General features: G+C 43.6%; 1 protein-coding gene across 4 annotated transcripts in view; it reads right to left on the reverse strand.

Annotated features, from left to right (window-relative positions):
- FBXL17 (F-box and leucine rich repeat protein 17) overlaps nt 1-20751 on the reverse strand; it is a 1047892-nt gene that overhangs the window by 782946 nt on the left and 244195 nt on the right. Inside the window, exon 5 of one of the 4 annotated variants that reach the window (XM_063964091.1) lies at nt 16993-17154. The exons of the other annotated variants lie outside the window; for them this stretch is intronic. Within the exon in view, the coding sequence (XP_063820161.1) occupies nt 17008-17154 (147 nt within the window). The 3' untranslated portion in view covers nt 16993-17007. Of the gene's footprint in view, nt 1-16992; nt 17155-20751 lie in introns of those variants that run through there. 4 annotated transcript variants of the gene reach the window in all.

Genomic DNA, 20751 nt, shown 5'->3' on the forward strand with positions numbered 1-20751 from the left:
AGGCAGTTTTTTCTCACCAAACATAATACCCTTTTTAGTGGTACTTGTATTATCAGAGATATGCAATACATTTTTCATTGCTTCAATCATGTAACGTGTGGCCCTAGTGGAAGTCACGTATGTCTCCTCATCATCGACACTGGAGTCAGTATCCGTGTCTGTGTCTGCCATTTGAGGTAACGGGCGTTTTAAAGCCCCTGATGGCGTTTGAGACCCCTGGACAGGCACAAGCTGAGTAGCCGGCTGTCTCATGTCGTCAACTGTCTGTCGTAAAGAGCTGACACTGTCACGCAATTCCTTCCATAAGCTCATCCACTCAGGTGTCGACTCCCTAGGGGGTGACAACTGTATAATAGGCAATTGCTCCGCCTCCATCTCATTTTCCTCCTCAAACATGTCGACACAATCGTACCTACACACCGCACACACACAGGGAATGCTCTGATAGAGGACAGGACCCCACTAGCCCTTTGGGGAGACAGAGGGAGAGTATGCCAGCACACACCAGAGCGCTATATATAGACAGGAATACCACTATAAAATGTGCTTTTCCCTTTATAGCTGCTGTTAGTATCAAAACTGCGCCAAATTAGTGCCCCCCTCTCTTTTTTACCCTTTTCTGTAGTGCAGGACTGCAGAGGAGAGTCAGGGAGACGTCCTTCCAGCGGAGCTGTGATGGAAAATGGCGCCCGTGTGCTGAGGAGATAGGCTCCGCCCCCTTCTCGGCGGCCTTTCCCCCCGCTTTTTTGGTGAGTTCTGGCAGGGGTTAAAATACATCCATATAGCCCTGGGGATTATATGTGGTGTATTTATGCCAGCCAAGGTGTTTTACATTGCTGCTCAGGGCGCCCCCCCCTAGCGCCCTGCACCCTCAGTGACCGGAGTGTGAAGTGTGCCTGAGTAACAATGGCGCACAGCTGCAGTGCTGTGCGCTACCTTGTTGAAGACTGATGTCTTCTGCCGCCGATTTTTCCGGACCTCTTATTGCTTCTGGCTCTGTAAGGGGGCCGGCGGCGCGGCTCTGGGACCGAGCTCCGAGGCTGGGCCTGTGTTCGGTCCCTCTGGAGCTAATGGTGTCCAGTAGCCTAAGAAGCCCAATCCACTCTGCACTCAGGTGAGTTCGCTTCTTCTCCCCTTAGTCCCTCGATGCAGTGAGCCTGTTGCCAGCAGGTCTCACTGAAAATAAAAAACCTAAACTTAAACTTTCACTAAGAAGCTCAGGAGAGCCCCTAGTGTGCACCCTTCTCGGCCGGGCACAAAAATCTAACTGAGGCTTGGAGGAGGGTCATAGGGGGAGGAGCCAGTGCACACCAGGTAGTCCTAAAGCTTTTACTTTTGTGCCCAGTCTCCTGCGGAGCCGCTATTCCCCATGGTCCTTACGGAGTTCCCAGCATCCACTAGGACGTCAGAGAAAGTGTATTTAGTTGATTTGGCAAATGCTAATCATTGGGAGGGAAGAGGAATGCGATTCTTAGAAAGTTTAATTAACCGAGGGGGAAATTATTCTAATTTGAGGACACCCCTTGTGTCCAGGAATAAGTTTATTCTTAACAAGGTTGTGCACCATTGGACAGCCTTAGGGAATAGTTTTATACTTGTCAGCGTCTTTTATTATTAATCTTTTATAAAACATCATAAAGGACAGCAAAATAGACATAATACATGGAGTTGTGAACATGAAGAACAGCAGAGAAAGGTGGGGTATGTACTTAGGCTTGGAGAGAGATAAAGTGGATGGAGATAAAGTACCAGCCAATCAGCTCCTAACTATAATTTTTCAAACAGAGCCTGCAACATGACAGTTGGGAGCTGACTGGCTGGTACTTTGGGGCAGATGTATTAAGCCTGGAGACGGCAGAAGGAAGTGATAAACCAGTGATAAGTGTAAGGTGATAAAAACACCAGCCAATCAGCTCCTAACTATTAATTTACATGTTGGCGCTGATTGGCTGGTGCGTTTATCACCTTGCACTTTTCAATTCCTTATTCCTTCCCCAGGTTAATACATCTGCCCCACTATCTCTTTTCACTTTATCACTCTCCAAGGCTTAGTACATCTTCCCAGGATGAGCTAGTGAGGCATGGGCCCAAACATAATCGCCTGCGAATTGCAGAAACAATACGACGTTACGGTTGCTAAATTTAAAGCAACAGCAAGGTTTAAGGCAAAACCAACTACTTGCCAAACTTGCACCGGAGCCCACAAATCGCAGACTATCACACTTGGGACATGAAGCTATGTAGAAATGTTAGTTGGTTTAGCATGAGTAGGGGCAGTGTCAATTGAGGGTCCATAGGTATTGGTATGGGTGACTCTACTGGACACTGTAGAGATGCAGAGGAATTGCTTATAGTGCTGCTTACACAGTTAGAAAATAAGGTTGTAATTGGAAAATCTGGGAACTGAACCAACACTGGTTGTAGTGTTGGCCAGAGTTACACTTATATGCATGATTTGACACTGGTTGTTTGAGAGTGGTGAGGCACCAAGTATAGAGTGTGGTAGGCGGCCAGGAAGAGAAGCCAGGTATAGGTGCTGGGACCAGGCTTGTTGGAGTCTTGGTGGACTAAGATTGAACTTCATAGTCAGGTGAAGTGGTTAGGCATTGTTGGTGGCACCAGAAAACCAAAGTTCCAGGTGGTGTTTCTTTTGGCGCTATTTCACCACATAGCAGTTTGCTTTGTTCTTTGGATGCAATCATATCCCCCAGAGTTTAGTCATGTCTTAAAGGCAACTCAAATAAAACTACCCTGCCTAGTAGATGAGAGGCTGCACTGCATGTTCCCAGAAGGAAACAAGAGATATACAGCAACAGATTCAGTAAGAGAATGCACAAACCAATAAATCAAAGTTGTGTGAATGCGGAGATACAATTGAAAATTGATTTGGTTCTGGACACTGCCCAGCAACAGATTTCCAATCTCTCATTCCCGCCCAAACTTCTAATCCCAAACGTCTTTTTAATACATTAAAATCTATTTTCATCCATTCAACACCTAACCCACCAGCTACTTACTGTCAGTGGCCAAGATCTTACATCCTAGTCGAAGACAACACTGATCAGATCCAAAATAAAATGGTATGCTATTCCTCAGCTGGAAACCTGCTCAACCTTCGTTTTATTTGATCCCACAAATGAAGATTACTCTGTTCTCATCTTCATACTCTACTATCTCTCCTCTTCATCCTACACCCTCACATATCAGTAAAGCTGTATTGTGCTCATCACAACCTGAACTACAATATGTAATCTCCATCTTTACTGGTATCTTTATATCATTATTCAAGCTTGCAGTGATCACCCCTATGCTGAAAAACTCCCCACAATTTTGACTCAAACCCTCTTTCATATTACCCCTCCAAGCTATATCAGAAACTTGCCTCACATACTTTCTTGACTTGCACAACTTACTGGAACCACTTCAGTCTGGCTTCCATTCCCAACACTCCACAGAGACAGCACTGACTAAGGTGGTGAAAGTGTTTAAAGGCCATTACTCTCCTCCAATTCTCCTGCATCTTTCTTTTGCTTTTGAAACTGTTGAATACTCTCTTCTCATACAAAAATTTCAAACCTCCTTATGGTGCTGCAAATAGAAATCTGTGAGATACGGTAAGTGTGGCATACAGGTGCACTTACTCGCACTGCAACCCGACTTGCAGCTAAAAGAATTGAGCCTCATCAGTTGGAGAACCGCAACGCTCAGTCCTAGGTCCTTTGCTCTTAAAGGGGTCCATTTACTAATCCTCAGGTGAAAATAAAGTGGACGGAGATAAAGTACCAGCCAATCACCTCCTAGCTGTCATTTTTCAAACCCAGCCTGTGACATGGCAGTTGGGAGCTGATTGGCTGGTACTTTATCTCTGGTCACTTTATCTCCATCCAAGGCTTAGTAAATAGACCCCTTAATCTGTTGGCAAACTAAGCAGCTCTTTTAGATATCAGTTACATCTGTATGTGGATGAGGCTCACCTATCCTCTCAAGATCTCTCATCATCAACGCTGGCCCAAGTTACAGAATGTATTTCTGCCGTGTTATCTCGCCAACGTAATCTTTCAAAAAACAGTGAATAATTCCACTGCCCATCAGTAGTTACTGACCTGCCACTTTTGTTTCTGTTGATAAGACAATAAACACTATTCCCTGTTTAATTACATTGAGGAAAAATCTAAAAAGTATGCCCATAAGACACTGTAAAAACACGTTCACCGAAACAATCTATGTTTAACGCAGCAGCCAGACTGATCTTCCTGGCTAAATCTTCTACTGTTTCTACACTCATTACTCCTTACATTAGTTGCTGGGGTTATTTTTTTGTTTTGGTTTTTTTAACCAAATTCAATATAAAATACATATAGCTATCAAAGTACAGGAGCATCTCTTAACTTAATGTATCTCAAAATATCTCCCAACCTGACCCCACTGCGCTGCACGAGATCTGCATTTCTCATCCACACGCAATACTCGCACCCACTCACGGTTACAGGACGTTTTATGGACTGCACCCACTGTATAGAATGCCCTGTCATGTGCCCTGCCATGCACAAGACTTTCATCTAGCCTCCAAACCTTCAAGCATTCCCTGAAAACTCACATTATCAGGCAAGCTTACCGAATTCCAGAACCACACACAAAACCTCCATAAGCTGTTCTACCCAATCACTGATGTGTCCTCACACACACAACTGCTGCAGTCCCGACAAAAATCACTTCTAGGTGCACCAAGGGGGTCATTCTTACCTGATCGCTCGCTGCAGGTCAGAACTGCGCATGCACTGGCACCGCAGTGCGCCAGCGCACGGCTGACAGCCGCCGGCTGTCGTTGCCTAGCGTTCGCCTCTGCTTGACAGGCAGAGGCGGTCGCTGGGCGGGAGGGGTCGGCACGGTGGCGTTTTGTGGGCACGGTCCGGCCAACGCAGGCGTGGGGCGTACCGTAGCAGCCGCTGTGACCCGAGCAGCAACAAGCAACTCCCGGCCAGCCGCAGGAGCTGCACTGGCTGGGAGTTACTCTTCAAGTACAAAAGCATCGCCGCTGTGCAATGCTTTTGTACTTGTGCGGGGGGGAGGTTGGCCTGACGTGCGGGGCGGACTAGCCCTGTGCCAGGTGCCCCCCCTCCCCCCCACGCATGTCAGTGTAAGTGATCGTAGCTGTGCTAAATTTTGCACAGCTACGATCAGGTCGGAATGAACCCCTAAGTCGCATGTGACAGCCTTGTACTCTTTTTTGCATGAACGTGCATCTTATTCACAATGCGATGAGACTAAACCTTGCCAGCAAATGGCACTGATTAATCTGACATGCAACACATATATTTGTGTGAGAATAGATCTGTATCTGAAGAGCTACGATGCAGCAGCAGCAGCTTTTTTTTTACGCCAGGTTCCAATGTAATTCATATACAGAGTCAGACTCAGTCACACACCGATATACAAGTATCACATAACAAATTCATCAGCGCAGTATCTTAAAATGGCTTGGTCGTATCTTATAGCGACTAATGTGTACTTTCACATGGAAGAGACGCTCGGCATAAGCTCCGACTCACACGAGGCTAAATGTTATCAGACCACATCTGTAACTCTCCTCTACACAGTATACCGATTACTTTACATGCACATTGGTGTGTAACAGGTGGCCTGGTGTATACGGTGCATTCACCGCGGGTTATTCAGAGTTGATCGTAGTAGCAAATTTGTTAGCAGATGGGCAAAACCATGGGGGTAATTCCAAGTTGATCGCAGCAGGAAATTTTTTAGCAGTTGGGCAAAACCATGTGCACTGCAGGGGAGGCAGATATAACATGTGTAGAGAGAGTTAGATTTGGGTGGGTTATTTTGTTTCTGTGCAGGGTAAATACTGGCTGATTTATTTTTACACTGCAATTTAGATTGCAGATTGAACACACCACACCCAAATCTAACTATCTCTGCACATGTTATATCTGCCTCCCCTGCAGTGCACATGGTTTTGCCCAACTGCTAAAAAAAATTCCTGCTGCGATCAACTTGGAATTACCCTCAATGTGCACTGCAGGGAGGGGCAGATATAACATGTGCAGAGTGTGTTACATTTGGGTGGGGTGTGTTCAAACTGAAATCTAAATTGCAGTGTAAAAATAAAGCAGCCAGTATTTAACCTGCATAGAAACACAATAACCCACCCAAATCTAACTCTCTGTGCAAATGCTATATCTGCCCCACCTGCAGTGCACATGGTTTTGCCCAACTGCTAACAAATTTGCTGCTGCGATCAACTCTGAATTACCCCCCCTTGACTGAATCAAAACAAACGGCAGATTTGTCACGGACTAATTTTGTTCTGTGCAACTAGAAATGTTCATGTTTCATATCCCTGGAAAATGTCAGCTACGTGCCCACATGCAGCTCCGTTGTATGACTGGAGGACATAAGACATTTGGAGGCTCTGATCTCACCTCACCAAACTCTACATCAACCTATAGTCTTTCTAACACTCTCTCAAAATGTAACTCTCTACTGTAGCCTATCCTACCTCTACCTGTAACTACCCCCACTGTATGCACTACCTGCTCCACCCCTGTGGCCACACCAAGTCCCACTTTATCTCGGCACTGTCCTCTCTCGCAGACTGTAAGCCCTCACTAGAAGGGCCCCTTTATCTCACATCTGCACCTTCATCATCAGCCTCATACAGTATGTACCTGTTCCGTTTTTACACAATCTCTATTTTGTAAGACGTGTAATACCAACTGACCGGAATTGCAGAGTTTTGCGGAGTCTTACAGCTAAGCAATAATGATGGGTAGTTGGGTGCAATGCACAGATATTTAATTATTCAGCATTTGTAACCAGCCCCTTGGACCAAAAGCACCTAATTCACTCTGGTGTCACTTAGACTCTGCCTGCACCACCACTCTGCTGCTACGACATCTGGCCGAATGAAATTAGTCCTGTGAAACCAGAAGGCTCAGTGTTGCAAGCTGCGAGAGCTACTGTACCAGTGTCTTTACTCTCCTCTATACACAACAAGCACACTGTTACTTTACGGGTCCATTACAGCCGTGCCCAATCCAGGAAAAACAGAGGGTGATGCACTGACCTGAACCTGTAAGCTCATACAAGCAAATATTACATTACACTGCTGGTCCTATCCACATACTGTTTACATCAAACAAGCAAGCAGCCAAGTATCACCACCGCTGACCATCACGTCTTCAAGAACGAGTAAGTGCAGACAGTTATCATTGACATTTGCTCCATGTTTTAACGTAAGGCAAACATAAATATATGTACTGTACACTATAGCCTACATCTCCGCTGGCTTTACTACTGAGCAGGAAGCGAGTGGCACTGCATCATCACCAACAGTCACTCAGGCTGTTTCACAGGAGTAGAAGTTATAACGGTTACACACAAGGTGCAGTGGTGTTAAATTCATTTTCATTTATTGAAGATTATTCCTCATTCTGGACCTGGTTGTACCAATTACTTTTTATTTTGTAACATACATAATCAATATTTATTTGCAGTCACAAATGTACAAAATATCAATAAAAGAATCAACAAATGATAACGAGACAACAAACAAAAGTACCAACGACTTTTTAATGATATGTTGTGTTTTATGTATGATGTCATGTTATTAAATTGTCATTTGTTGTATGTAATTTGTCATTTGTTGTGGTTATTTGTTAAAATCTCAGTGACCAACACAATCATGTTTAGAAAGAATTTTTTTAGAATAAAAAACCTCTTTAAATGATGTAACTCCGGCTAGTTTGGAACCTGCAATAAATGTAATGTTTGTTTTTCACATAAATGGGGGATATTCAATTGTTTGAAAAGTCAGTTGGGTGTCGTTTTTTTCCTATCTAATAGACAGGAAAACACAGACACCCAACCGACTATTCAAACATTTGAATTCCCCCAATATGTCTTAAGCTTACCTTACATTGCACATTATTTGGTTTATCCAAGAAATAGTGAATTGTCATAATAAATTGCAAAAGTAATCACATCTATCTAAAATACATCTAATACATTTCAAAACACAACCTTGTTTTAAAACAGATATTGTTTAGGCACCCCACAGTAATAAGGACTCTTACATGGCCAAAGATAACAATGCATATATTAGCGCTGGCCATTACTGACAATATGTTACACAGGTATTACATTTCACCCAGGTTCTTTCATTGGCGCTTTCTCAGTCCTATGGGTTTGGTCCACTAATAATCTCACATTCCCATCTACTTATGAGGAAACCTGAACCAAGAGAATACACTCGTTCCCCATATGCTGGTCCTGCTTCAGTTCCTCTGGTGACCCCTTGCACTGGGCTCACCTATCACACTTCTACATACAGAACAATCCCAAGCAACTTCCCTGCTAGAAGGTCAGCAAGCCTCTGCATACCAGTACATACAATCTACAGCGGAGGAAAGCGGAAGACCTACTATAGCTGGAGCCTTATCACATTGCAGCAACATTTCTCTTTGCAAATAATTGCACTAATGGAATTCATTTTACAAGAATTAGACCCAAACCACACAAGGTTCAACAACTAAAAATCCTAAGGATACAGCACGATTCAAAATGCCCAGGTTTTTATAGGCTGACTTACGTTACAGAATTTAGTAAACAGCGGGGAATTAGTGTGAACAATTCAAACATGTATTAAATTATTCATTTGTGGCTAATAACCAGGCACATCACTGTCAGCTCCCCATTTTTCTGTTCAGCTTACTATACTGTAAGTCCTGTGTATACAGTATGTGTGACGATAGATAGATAGATAGATAGATAGATAGATAGATAGATAGATAGATAGATAGATAGATAGATACAAACTATGTTCCCTGTACATGGCTGCCAAAACATTATAGTGTCTTAAACATTAAGGCTGTTACTAAAATAATAATTTGTTAATAATAATTTGTTTAAAAGTTGATAATTACATGTTGCCATAAATGCATTCCACAGTATGACTGACATGATCTAATATACATTTTAGCATTTCAGCAACATATGCAACAGACAAGTACAATCACATTTCCAGTATACATGTCCCACAATTATCAGCTCCAGATTGTAAATAAATATTTGCTTTCCCTATAAAGCAGGGATTGGCAACCTTTTTTTTTTATCCACGGCACACAAAAATCTGTGCAATAATCCGCTAAGGTAGGTCTCCAACATGTGCAGTGGGAGCTGTGGCATGCACTCCAGCTGCATCAAGCGTTGGGACAGACCTTCGCTAAAGAGGACAAATGAGGACTACTTTGTAGGAACGTTATATATTTAGTCGGCCCGGGATGGAGTAGGAGACGGATCAAGGTGAGCTGGCAAATTCCAGGTCCGAGATACTAGTATTTATATAAAAGCTTAGACAGATTCACAGCAACTTATCTCTTACAGCCACAGTACTAAAAACTATTCATTCTATGGGGTATATTCAATTGAAGTCGAAAACTGCCGTCTGTCGAAAAGACAGCAGTTTTCGACTTTTTATGGTTGAATCCTGATTCGACATATTCAATATTTTGCTAAATTTTTAGACAAATCGATAAATTCGACTTGTCGAAAAGCACGTGGATCGGCGGAGTAGCTGCCGATCCACGTGTTTATGTCGAAAACGGGGCCAAATCCGACAGGTTTTGGCCCCATTTTCGACCATCTCAGTCCGACATCAAAATGATGTCGGACTGAGATGCGGACCCGGAGGAAGCGAGGGGGGGGGGGAGCCGCAGGGACAGCCGGCGGGCATACAGGGAGATCAGTGCTACAGTAGCGCTACAGCTGGATGTCACTCAGCCGCCCCCGACCTCACGGCAACTTCCACCCGGCTCCAGCACGCTGCTGGAGCCGGGTGGAAGCTGCCGTGAAGTCGGGCGGCTGAGTGACATCCTGCTGCAGCGCTACTGTAGCGCTGATCTCTCCTGTACGCCCTCCGGCTGTCCCGCCGCGGCTCGCCCCCCTCGCCTCCTCTGCGTCCCATCTTAAATTCGACTTGAAAAAGTCGAATTAAGATGGGGATTGAATAGGGGTTGTCGGATCCATTCCAACAAATACATGTCGGAATGGATCAGACTTTAATTGAATATACCCCTATATGTACTGTAGTTAAACACATATTTTACCACTTTTTTTTTTTTTTTTACTTAAAATGTGCTCCCCTTATTCTTCTCATCCATGCAAAGCCCTGCTTCTTCTGTTTTTCCAGGCATTCAGCAATTCCCCCAATGCACTCCCTGGACTACTCTTCCCCCTCCCCCAGGCCACATCCCAGATTTCTTTCTGCCAACATCCATTCTGTTGTCTATGTGATGCACTTGAGCTCCAACATTGCTTGGTAGGTACCTGGCCCCTTAGCAACATACCTTACCTCAGAATATCATTGTCAGACAGGTGTAATCACCTGCAGATGGCCACCTTGAGTGTATAATACATAAGTGCAAAAAAAAATTTTTTTAGTGCAATTCAAGTAAAAAATCTACAATACAAACCATTGTCTGCACTCTGCGGCCTCATCTCAGTGACTCTGCTGCTAGATGAACTGCTCTGCAAATCAACAAGCAGTTGGGTAGAGAAACACTGTATTGATCTCTACTGACTTCTTCTACAGTAGCTCATTTGACTATTAGTGCCTCAAAGTAGCACGTCTATCTTTTTTTTTTGTCCTAAGGGTTATGTGATATACTGTAGCTAAGAAGCTGAATATGGACTGTAGCTTCAATTTAGAGAAGAAAAAAATGTGCATATCACCTGAAAATTCCACGCTGCCCTCTGGAACACAGTATGCATTATTAAGCAGCACAAAAGCTGCATTATGTATGAACAGATTTAACACATATTTGTCAACTTACAGAAAATGTGCCATCCATTATACTAGGCACATGTGTAAGTGCTCTGACTGTGACAAACTGCAGAAATGGTTACAGTAACAAACCACATGGAAAAACACCATTTGTTTTGATTACTGTTCTTGTCCTGTGGAATTCACTACAATTCTGAGAGTCACCCTTCCCCTGTCCGCCAGCACTGAGCCCTGCATGTACAACATCACTTATAGCACGCTATGATGTCATATGCACAGCGTTAATGAAATGCAGCATTTCCCACGGGGCAAGGCTTTGTAACTCACTGAAACAGTGCATCTCTTCCTGATAATTACTCCTTTTCATAAAATATTAGGTAGAAAGGACATATAGGGATATATTCAATAAGAGTTGGATCCATTCCAACATGCAGTTGTCGAATGGGTCAGACAACCCCTGTTCAGTGGACAGTCAAATCCGACTGTCGGATTTGGCGGTACACAGGGTCCTGTCCTGCGGCTGCGCTGACAGCAGCTGCCAGGAGTGCAGATGGCAGCGGCCGTGAGCGGGACGGAGGCAGGGGTAAGCTGGTCAGTAGGGGGAGCAGTGACTGGCGGCTGGAGCTGGCTGCAGGGGGGACATGTTTGGGGCGGCAGGGGGAGGCGCTGCAGGGAAAGAGGTGCCTGGCCGTCTTCTCTCCCTGCAGCACCTCCCCCTGCCACCGCAGACATGTCCCCCAGCCAGCCGTCGATTTCAGCTCCCCCAGCCGCCCACAGCACCGCTTGCCTCCTCACCTCAATCAGACTTGTTTTCAAGTTGGATTTTGTCGGAAAGGGGGTCAAAACCTGTCCGACAGAACGGAATAGCAGCTGATCCACGTGTGACTTGTCGGAAAAAATCAGCCCCTATTGAATAGGTCGGAACCCCTTCTGACCTATTTCTGTCAGAAGCTGCCGTCTTTCCAACAAGACGGCAGCTTCCAACAGTTATTGAATACACCCAGTGGCATATCCAGGGAGGGGGGCACTCGGGCCCATGCCCCCCCCCTGTCATTTGTGGCCTTCTGTCCCCCGTGTCCCCCGTCCCCCCCCCGGCGCCGCACAAGGAGATGACGGGCGCCCGCTGAGATTGTGTTACCAGAGGGCGCCCGTCTCCCTGCACAGCGGCAGCCGGAGGCAGAAGCTCAGTACTGAGCTCCGGCTTCCGGCGCTGTCACTGTGCGCCGTGCGCTATGGGAGAGACGTCAGTCATGACGTCTCTCTCATAGTGCTGACTGAGGAGCGGACACCCAGGGAGGAGGAGGACTGCAGCAGCCTGGAAGCGGGAACGGGGCTCGGTAAGTATGATTTTTTTTCTTCCTTAATGCAGCGGGGGCATCTACTGGGGGCAAACTACGGGGGAACATTACTACTGGTGGGGCATCAACATGGGGCATTACTACTGGGGGGGCATTACTACTGGGGGCATTATAACTGGGGGGCATCTACTGGGGGCATCACTACTGAGGGGTCATCTATTGGGGGAAGCTACTGGGGGACATTTTCACTGGGGGCATTATTACTGGGGGGCATCTACTGGGGGCATTACTACTGGGGGTCATCTATTGGGGCAAACTCGTAGGGGGCATTATTACTGGGGGCCATCTATTGGGGGCAGCTACTGGGGGACATTTTTACTGGGGGCCATCTACTGGGGGCATTACTACTGGGGGGTCATCTATTGGGGGCAAACTCCTAGGGGGCATTACTACTGGGGGCAAACTACTGGAGGACATTATTACTGGGGGCAAACTGCTGGGGGACATTATTACTGGGGGGCATCTACTGGGGGCAAACTACTGGGGGACATTATTACTGGGGGCCAACTACAAAGGTGCTAACTACTGGGGGCATACTACAGGAGGGCATTACTCTACTGGCGGCGTAACTACAGGGGCATTACTACTGGCGGCGTAACTACAGGGGCATTACTACTGGTGGCTTAACTACAGGGGCATTACTACTTGGGGGCCAAACTACTGGGGGCATAACTACAGGGGCCAAACTACTGGGGGATAACTACAGGGGCCAAACTACTGGGGGCATTACTACTGGAGACTAAACTACAAGGGGGGCATTACTACAGGGATTAAACTACAATGGGGCAAACTACAGGGATGTATTACTACTGGTGGCTAAACTACTGGGGGCAATGCCACAGGGAGGCTAAACTAAAGGGGGGGGTAAACTACTGGGGTCATAACTGCAGGGGCATTACCACTGGGGGCATAATGACTGGGGGCATTAGTACAGGCAACATTACTACTGGGGGCAATACGGACATTGCATAAGGGGCACCACTACTATGGGGTCTATATAAGGGGCACTACCAGTACAGTGGACATTGCATAATGAGCGCTACAACTGTGGGCATTGTATAAGAAGCGCCACCTCACATGCACCGAAGCCGCACGCAAATGTACTTGCCCCTTCCATGGTGCCCCCCCAATCATTTTCTTCTGGATCCGCCCCTGAATACACCCCATAGCATTTATGCAATAATATTTAAGTCCAAATTAACAACAGTATTTAGCAGCTTTAAGTATTATAGAAAACAGTCATAAAATATCAAGAAATGCTGTCTTAATGCAAAATATGTAATTAGATGTGCATTCCCTAATTACTTGTCTTCTTGAGCAATATCATCATATAATATATAAGTACACGTACTAGCAAAGCAAACATACTCTTGAAAGCTACAATTATCAACAAATGGCAATAAGGGAATAAAATATTCGCTGAGTGGTGTAGCATGGCAACTTTTTCTTTCAATTTGCGCCTTGTTTGCAGCGACCCAGCACTCAATCTATATCAGAGACACCATGGCTGCGACTTTATCCATAAAGTAACTTGAAGGTAAATGAGGTGTAAAGGTAAACGGCATTAGTGAGCCATGGATTCTGTGTGGGGCAGGACGGATCTGTCCACACAGAGAAGAAAAGGCAGGTGGTGTGAGCACACCTACTGTAATTGCTGGAGAGTGCAAAGAGTCTGGGAGAGACTGTTACAGCCAGATGAGGCTGCTGCTTGTGTGTCCAGCCCAGGTGGGGTTGCAAAAGCCGCACAGGCTGTGGTAGCAGTCGAAGAGCCCAGTGTACCAGGAAGCCAGTGGGGGTCAGTGTCTAAACCTGCAGAAAGCAGGGAAGACCACCAATCTTTATGACTGTGCTTATATTGCTGTGAAGAAGCCAGGCCAGTGGGCCTTGAGTGTGAGTAGGCCAGGAAGTGCCTTACCTGTCAGAGACAGGACTGAGACTGTATGTGAGAAGCTGCAGCAGCCAAGCCAAGCTGGAGCCTGTGATAGACCTACAAGAAGCAGGTTAGACTGTGAGCCTTTGTTTGCAGACAAGATGCCCAGTATAGTGAGTGGTGAAGCAGTGAGTTAGTGCCCTGAACGGTGGCTAAGCCGTTTCTTGTTTTGCTTATTTTACGCTGAGAGTGAACCAGAACTTTCATTTTTTTATATACCTAAAAACGCTGTATGTGTACCCCGATTAAGCACCTAGACAGTGAACCACTGCACCCCTCTGCAGAGTTAATTTACCCAGATTAACACTATATAGATTCATTTAGCATAAATGCCTGATGGTGGACTGAACCTCAGTCTGCAAGAAAACGTCAAAGTTGGGGGTTCGCGTACAGGAAAACCCATTGATTTCACATTTCTTGTGGAATCAGTGGGCTTCCGCATCTGAAACCCCCCCATTTTAGGCTTAGGAAAAAGGTTATTTAATTGAATAGTATTTCCCGACGCAGCAGGGATTTTAGCCGGGAATTAGCAACGGGTTTTAATTAATCCCCCTTACACTTAAGGTAGAAAATATACTGCACAGCCCCTTCCACATGTTTCAAGCAAACTATATCCAGCAGGCTTTGCCACAGATCAGGATACTATCCCCCAGGACTCCAAGGAGAGAGCAAAACTGTAATGTTCCGGATAGTTGTTTTAACTGGATCTACTGCTAACTGATATAGCAAACATACCATTTACATACAGATCACATTAGATCTATTGGTGCTGGAGGCTAAACAGGGGAGCCTGATCCAGGCTTCACCAATGGGTGTGTTATAGAGGGTCGACCACACTTAGGTCGAGAGTGTCTAGGCTGACCACTATTGGTTGACAGTAACTAGGTCGACAGGGGTCTAGGTTGACATGTTCTAGATCGACAGGCCAAAAAGTCAACATGAGTTTTTAATTTTTGTGGGTGTAGTTTTCTCCGTACAGTGATCAGGAACCCCAATTAGTGCACATGTCCCCTCGCATGGCTCGCTATGCTGCGGGCAAGCTCGCCATGCTTCAACAATAGTGGTCGACCTAGACATTGTCGACCTAAGTGCGGTCAACCTAGAGACCGGATACCTTACTGGGTCTCCCTTTACAGGATGACATCTCACTTGTGGCATCCCTGGATTTCTTTTCACCAACATATCTTTTCATGTTAAAGCCTCAGAAGGTGACAATGCGGATTCCATACTGTATGCAGCAGCATGTGCCAGAAACAAAATAAAACAATCACTGACTGTGACAGGCTGACACAACCATAATATTGTACATGCAACATACACACACTTTATATATACACACACACAAAGCGGGAGGTCAGCAGATAGTTATTCTGCCTCCTCATCAAGTCATAGTGCTTTGGGGATGCTTAAGGGAAGATAACAGTTTCTTTCCCTTTTATGCCATACAGACAAATCTCTATTTGCTGTTTTAAAGATGTCAGTGTAGTTTTCCGCAGAGTTGTGTAGTCAGCTTTAAATCCAGATATATTGCCATTTTAGATTCACATAATAGTCAACATTTTCAGTGTTTCCATTTGTGCACATTAGTATCTTATTTTAATTGGGAAATTGATGTAATACACTCATAACATTCCATAATTCATTATACTACACCACTTAAGTGATATCTAGTCATGACACTAAGACAAGACGAGAAAAACGACATAAATCAAATAATGAAAGATAATGACATAAAAACTTCAAAAGGCATAAATGGGCATGGGGAGATATAAGGTAACAACATAAACATTAGCCAGAAAGTGTTTATTTAGCAGCTTAGAAAGAGACGTCAGATACTGGCTATGAGGACATGCTGGAATATGTAGTTCCGTAGCAGCTGTAACATCACAGGACGAAATCCTCAGTCTCAAAATTAATGCCAATGGAAAACTGGCCATTAAACACTTACATCAGAGATACAGAGAGGGTTCCCTTTCTCCACAAGATAAACCTACCTGAACACTCATAAGCTTAGTACATTTCAAGTACAAGATAAACACTGGCAGACAGATCTGCATGAAATAATCCCGCATTATGCATGCCAAGTGTCTAGCCAAACTAAAATCAGGGATTCAGATAAGAAAGAACTTTCACATTTTATTTCCTCTCCCACAGAGGGAGATGGAAAATAAAACATCTTCACAGGTTCAGCAGAGTCCCTCGTCAGCTCTCCTCACTGTACATCAAAGAGAACGCGCTCTACATGACACATGAAGACAATTCCCTTCAGTGATCAAGCAGGTGTCTGGGGCAGAGAAAAGCCTACTTCCCCCAGTCCTTCACCTTGTTTGATTGCTGCTTACTTTTGATCTGATGCTGCCCTGACTCCGGTAATGACTTTCCCCCTCAAAGAACCCACGTCACATCTGTCAGCAGGAATAAAGGGTATCAAACTGAGCCCTGACATAGCCTTTGGGCCATAAAATGTGCTGCCAACCAAACTGTCCCCAGCTCCCACCATTTCCAATTCAGGCCCTTTTGTTTGGGTGGGTACATAAGTTTGGGCACCAATGGCAGGATAAAGGATTATACACCAACTGTGAAGCCTAGCCTTCCTGAATACATATCTTTTCATCTCCGCTGCTTCGCTTCTTAAATGCTGTCAACTTCATGGTGGTGACTATGACATACACATTCAACAACGGAGATAGAACGTTTATTTAAATCCCCTTTCCTGAGGAAACAAAGGTCACTGAATGTCTTATGGTCTTACTAGGGAGCTTTTATAAAAAGATAGATTTCCAGTCACATTTGTATGAGGTCATGAAAGGCCGGCTGGCAGGCAGCACTACAAGCAAACCACTTTTTAATGGCAAATAAATGTAATTTATATCTAAAGAATTCTAACTAAAAGCGCCTGACATAAAAAAAATAATGCATGGCTACTTCCTGACATGGGGCATCGCAGCCGGGTGGTTTGTCACTCGTACGTTTCTTTCTTCCAGCCTGTTCAACTGAAACCCAGCGATTGAAAAAGATTTTTGCCTCCAACAATATAAAATAAATGATGCCTCCGCTAAATAGTTGTTCTGGAATCAAAGTAAACAGCAGCTATAAGAAACATAAAAATCGCACAAACAAAACAATTTATGGTTTAAAACTGGGGGGAAAAAAGTCTCAAGTATATAATATCCTCATTCGTCTACACTAGCGTCACATCCATCTTTCCTATTGATTATAATTGTAAATTTGTACTAGTGCAGCTTATTTCTCCAACATGCGAATTAGAAACATCATATGTTACAAACACTGAAGGATAAAATGAGTAATGGCGCCCAAGGACATTCATTTTACTCATATCATCAAGAAGTGTGATGAGTTTCATAGACGAGGGACAAAAAGACAATGTTCACTTTTCATTCTATATAGCAGGAATTGGCACTGCAAAGGAATACAAACAAAGACAAAGCATATTGTCTCGTAGAGAGGGGATGGGGAGGAGAATATAAATATTCAGGCTTGTATGAATGTCACAATGTGTGCACAGCAGCTATGCTGCACAGAATATACAGCCAAAGCTATTTGGGTCCAATCTTATGGGACAGCTACTAAAGGTACATGTTTTCCAGGACTCTTCACCAAAATACAAGTGCAATAATTAGTATCACTTGTGTATATTTTAACCACTCGCCTAGGATGGTTACAGCAGATGTGACCACACCAACTCGGACTTCCACTAACACGGTTGCATCAGAAGCTACCATGTGACAGCAGTTTCCTTCTCTCCATGCAGACACAATGAAGGGAGATCCTCCAACAGCAGCTGCAGGAAGACAATCGTCCTGCAGACCGAGCTCAGTAAGCTCAGAGCAGCAGAGGGGGGCACTTCATGGCCACCCAGACTGTAATCAGTGACCCTAATAGCATCGCCAATAGACTAAGCTCCAATTATACAGCAATACCCCTTGATCAGTTTAAAAAATAACTTTACTTTGTTAAAATATATTTAACACTACAGTAGTTTTTTTTCAAATATGTCCCCAAAATTATAGATATTTTTTTTTTATGATCAAATTACAAAAATAGTAACTGTAAGTATATCCTTATTAACAAATCTGCATTTTGTAAAATAAAATATACTAGATAAGGTTTGAAATAGCTAATGATTACATCATTTGTTAATAAAAAAAAATAATAATAATTTTTTGCGGATATAAGCTAGTGTGCATCTCTCTCTCCAAACTTTTATGCATCTCCCCCTTGTTATCTTACTGTGGCCGGAACAGCAGGACAGGAAAGGGGGAACAAATTCTTATGGCTCCTCGATGATGCAATTAAGAGGGGGTGACCGTGAAACAGAAGATTTAACACCTCTGTTTGTTATACAGTATGCTTATGGATATTAAAAATGTTGCCCAATTACTAGTGCTTGGAATGTTATGTTACGTTACCTAACTGTGCGGTCCAATGCTACAATGGACAGCTCTCACAACATACACTTTTTATGTTTTTTACAAACATTTCCCATCACAAAAATGTTTGCTTCCAAAATTGGCAGTGACTCTTGAGTTTGCAAGAAATACCTACAGGCTTGTGCATAGCAGAGGAGAAAGGATGGAGATGATAATCATTAAGAAAAAAAAATACTAAAAATGGTATTTTTATATATTTAAATACTTCGCTAAAGAACAAATCCTCATTATAAAAATAACAAATTTGAATGCTTGTTTGGCTACTAAAATGAAGCAAAGAGATCTGAAATATGAAACCTTTTATTTATTCTCAACACCGGTAAGTAATAATCCTAAACACTACAATTGCAGGAAAAACATTTGGTTTCCAGTTAGCAGAAACATAAGAGTTCAATCAAACCCTATACCTGCAGCCAAATACTGAAATACTTGATTCAGTGTGTATATAATACAATCCCTTTTTGTACAATAAACCATGCATACAAATTATTACTGAGTCTAATAGGAAAATAGATGAAATGAAGTACTTTGTATCAAGGGTGTAAATATACTTGGAGATCTTTGTGCCATAAAGTTTCAGTTTCTTCCAAATATACAAAGGTTCTCTTCAAAATGCTTTGTTTTACATCCGCTACTTGCAGTACTTTTCACACTATTGCATATGCAATTTCTCTATTAACTAAGTCAAGCCATAATACATCAATACCTGTGGTTATAATTACTTTGTTTGCACTCTAGAGAAATACCAAGTTCACAATGTGCAACAATGTTTCATTTAAATAGGAATTGGCTATGGGGAATTATAAGAAAGAGGAAAAATCAGCATGAGACAAAGAAATGTAAAATGCATAACACATTAGCTTTGCACAAGAAAACATCTTTGTGCGAAATAAGAACAATTGAGAAGGATGATAATTGCAGTTATGTGCTTACACAGAATACTAAAACACACAATATGTATAATATATCCAGATTTCAGAGCTATTTTCACCAGTAGCAAATGTCCAATTTCTGTCAGGAAGAGACTACAGAGACATACATATGTGTGCATTTCTTACACATAATTGTAAATAATTTAGGTGTGTAGACATTTGTATTAGAATTTCTTGCCCATAAACTAATCACATGGACAAACTCGTACTATGTATGAGATCATTCTAAACAATCTTCTAAGTTGCTGGGAAATAATAAAACTGGTACTGTGTTATTGGGACAGCTAACCCTGGACAGTAATGCGCCTCCTAATGCAGCTGTGTAATAGCTTACTTGCCTTCTTGCACCTAATCCGAGCCACTTCCAGTTATCCACTCATCTCCCATCCGAGTGCCAACAGGCTTGGATAAATGTGCTGTGCAAACACCTCCCTATTCTATATAATGGAGCAGTAACGTGCTGGACACATTTGTACATACTGACACTGGTGAGCCCTCAGTAAGAGGGAGTAATAGATGCATGCAGACTAGCTAAAGTAATACTCCAAACTGCAATATTAGAAAGCTTATTATATGACAGGGAACTGATAATGGAGATCCCATATAATACAGCTTTTTCTATTAGTTTGTAACGTAAGTTGGTGTTGAGAGTAAACATCACCAATACGATCTATCCCTTTATACAGTTCTGTAACTCACATTGCTCTAATAGCACTTCTCCCTTTCCAAAAGTTCACTGGGGGGCATTCAACTCAAAGCAATGTGCCGCCGGGCTGCGTACAAAGCAATGTGCCGCCGGGCTGCGTACAAACTGACAATTTACAAAAGTGACAACATCACAAGTTTTCCCTTGTACGTGTCTATGAGGGGTTAGAGAAAATCTACAATGCAAAGGAACACAATGGAGGGAATTCAACTGTTTTGGCTATCTAATTTTCCTGTCTAAACAGACTGTTTAGACGTCAAAACAATTGTCACAATTCTATTATTGTTTGGGCACACATGCATATTGTGGATTTTGCTTCAAACAGACAGGGTTAAGCCTTGTAAAACGGCTAAACCATCTAAAGTGATGCTTTGGACGTCCAAACTACTATTTGGATGCCAAGGTTGCACACATTTTTTCTCACACCTCAAGAAGCTGCAAAAAAAATGTGACCTCTGTGGCTAATGGGCACCTGAATGGAAGAACAAATTAACTGCTGCCGCCAGCCGCCATCTAGTTTAAGACGCGATAAAAACAATTTAATTCGTCCCAATGTGCCATTCATTGGGCCCGATT

Source organism: Pseudophryne corroboree, chromosome 1 (genome assembly GCF_028390025.1).
Source record: "Pseudophryne corroboree isolate aPseCor3 chromosome 1, aPseCor3.hap2, whole genome shotgun sequence".
In the NCBI taxonomy this organism is placed as follows: Eukaryota; Metazoa; Chordata; class Amphibia; order Anura; family Myobatrachidae; genus Pseudophryne; species Pseudophryne corroboree.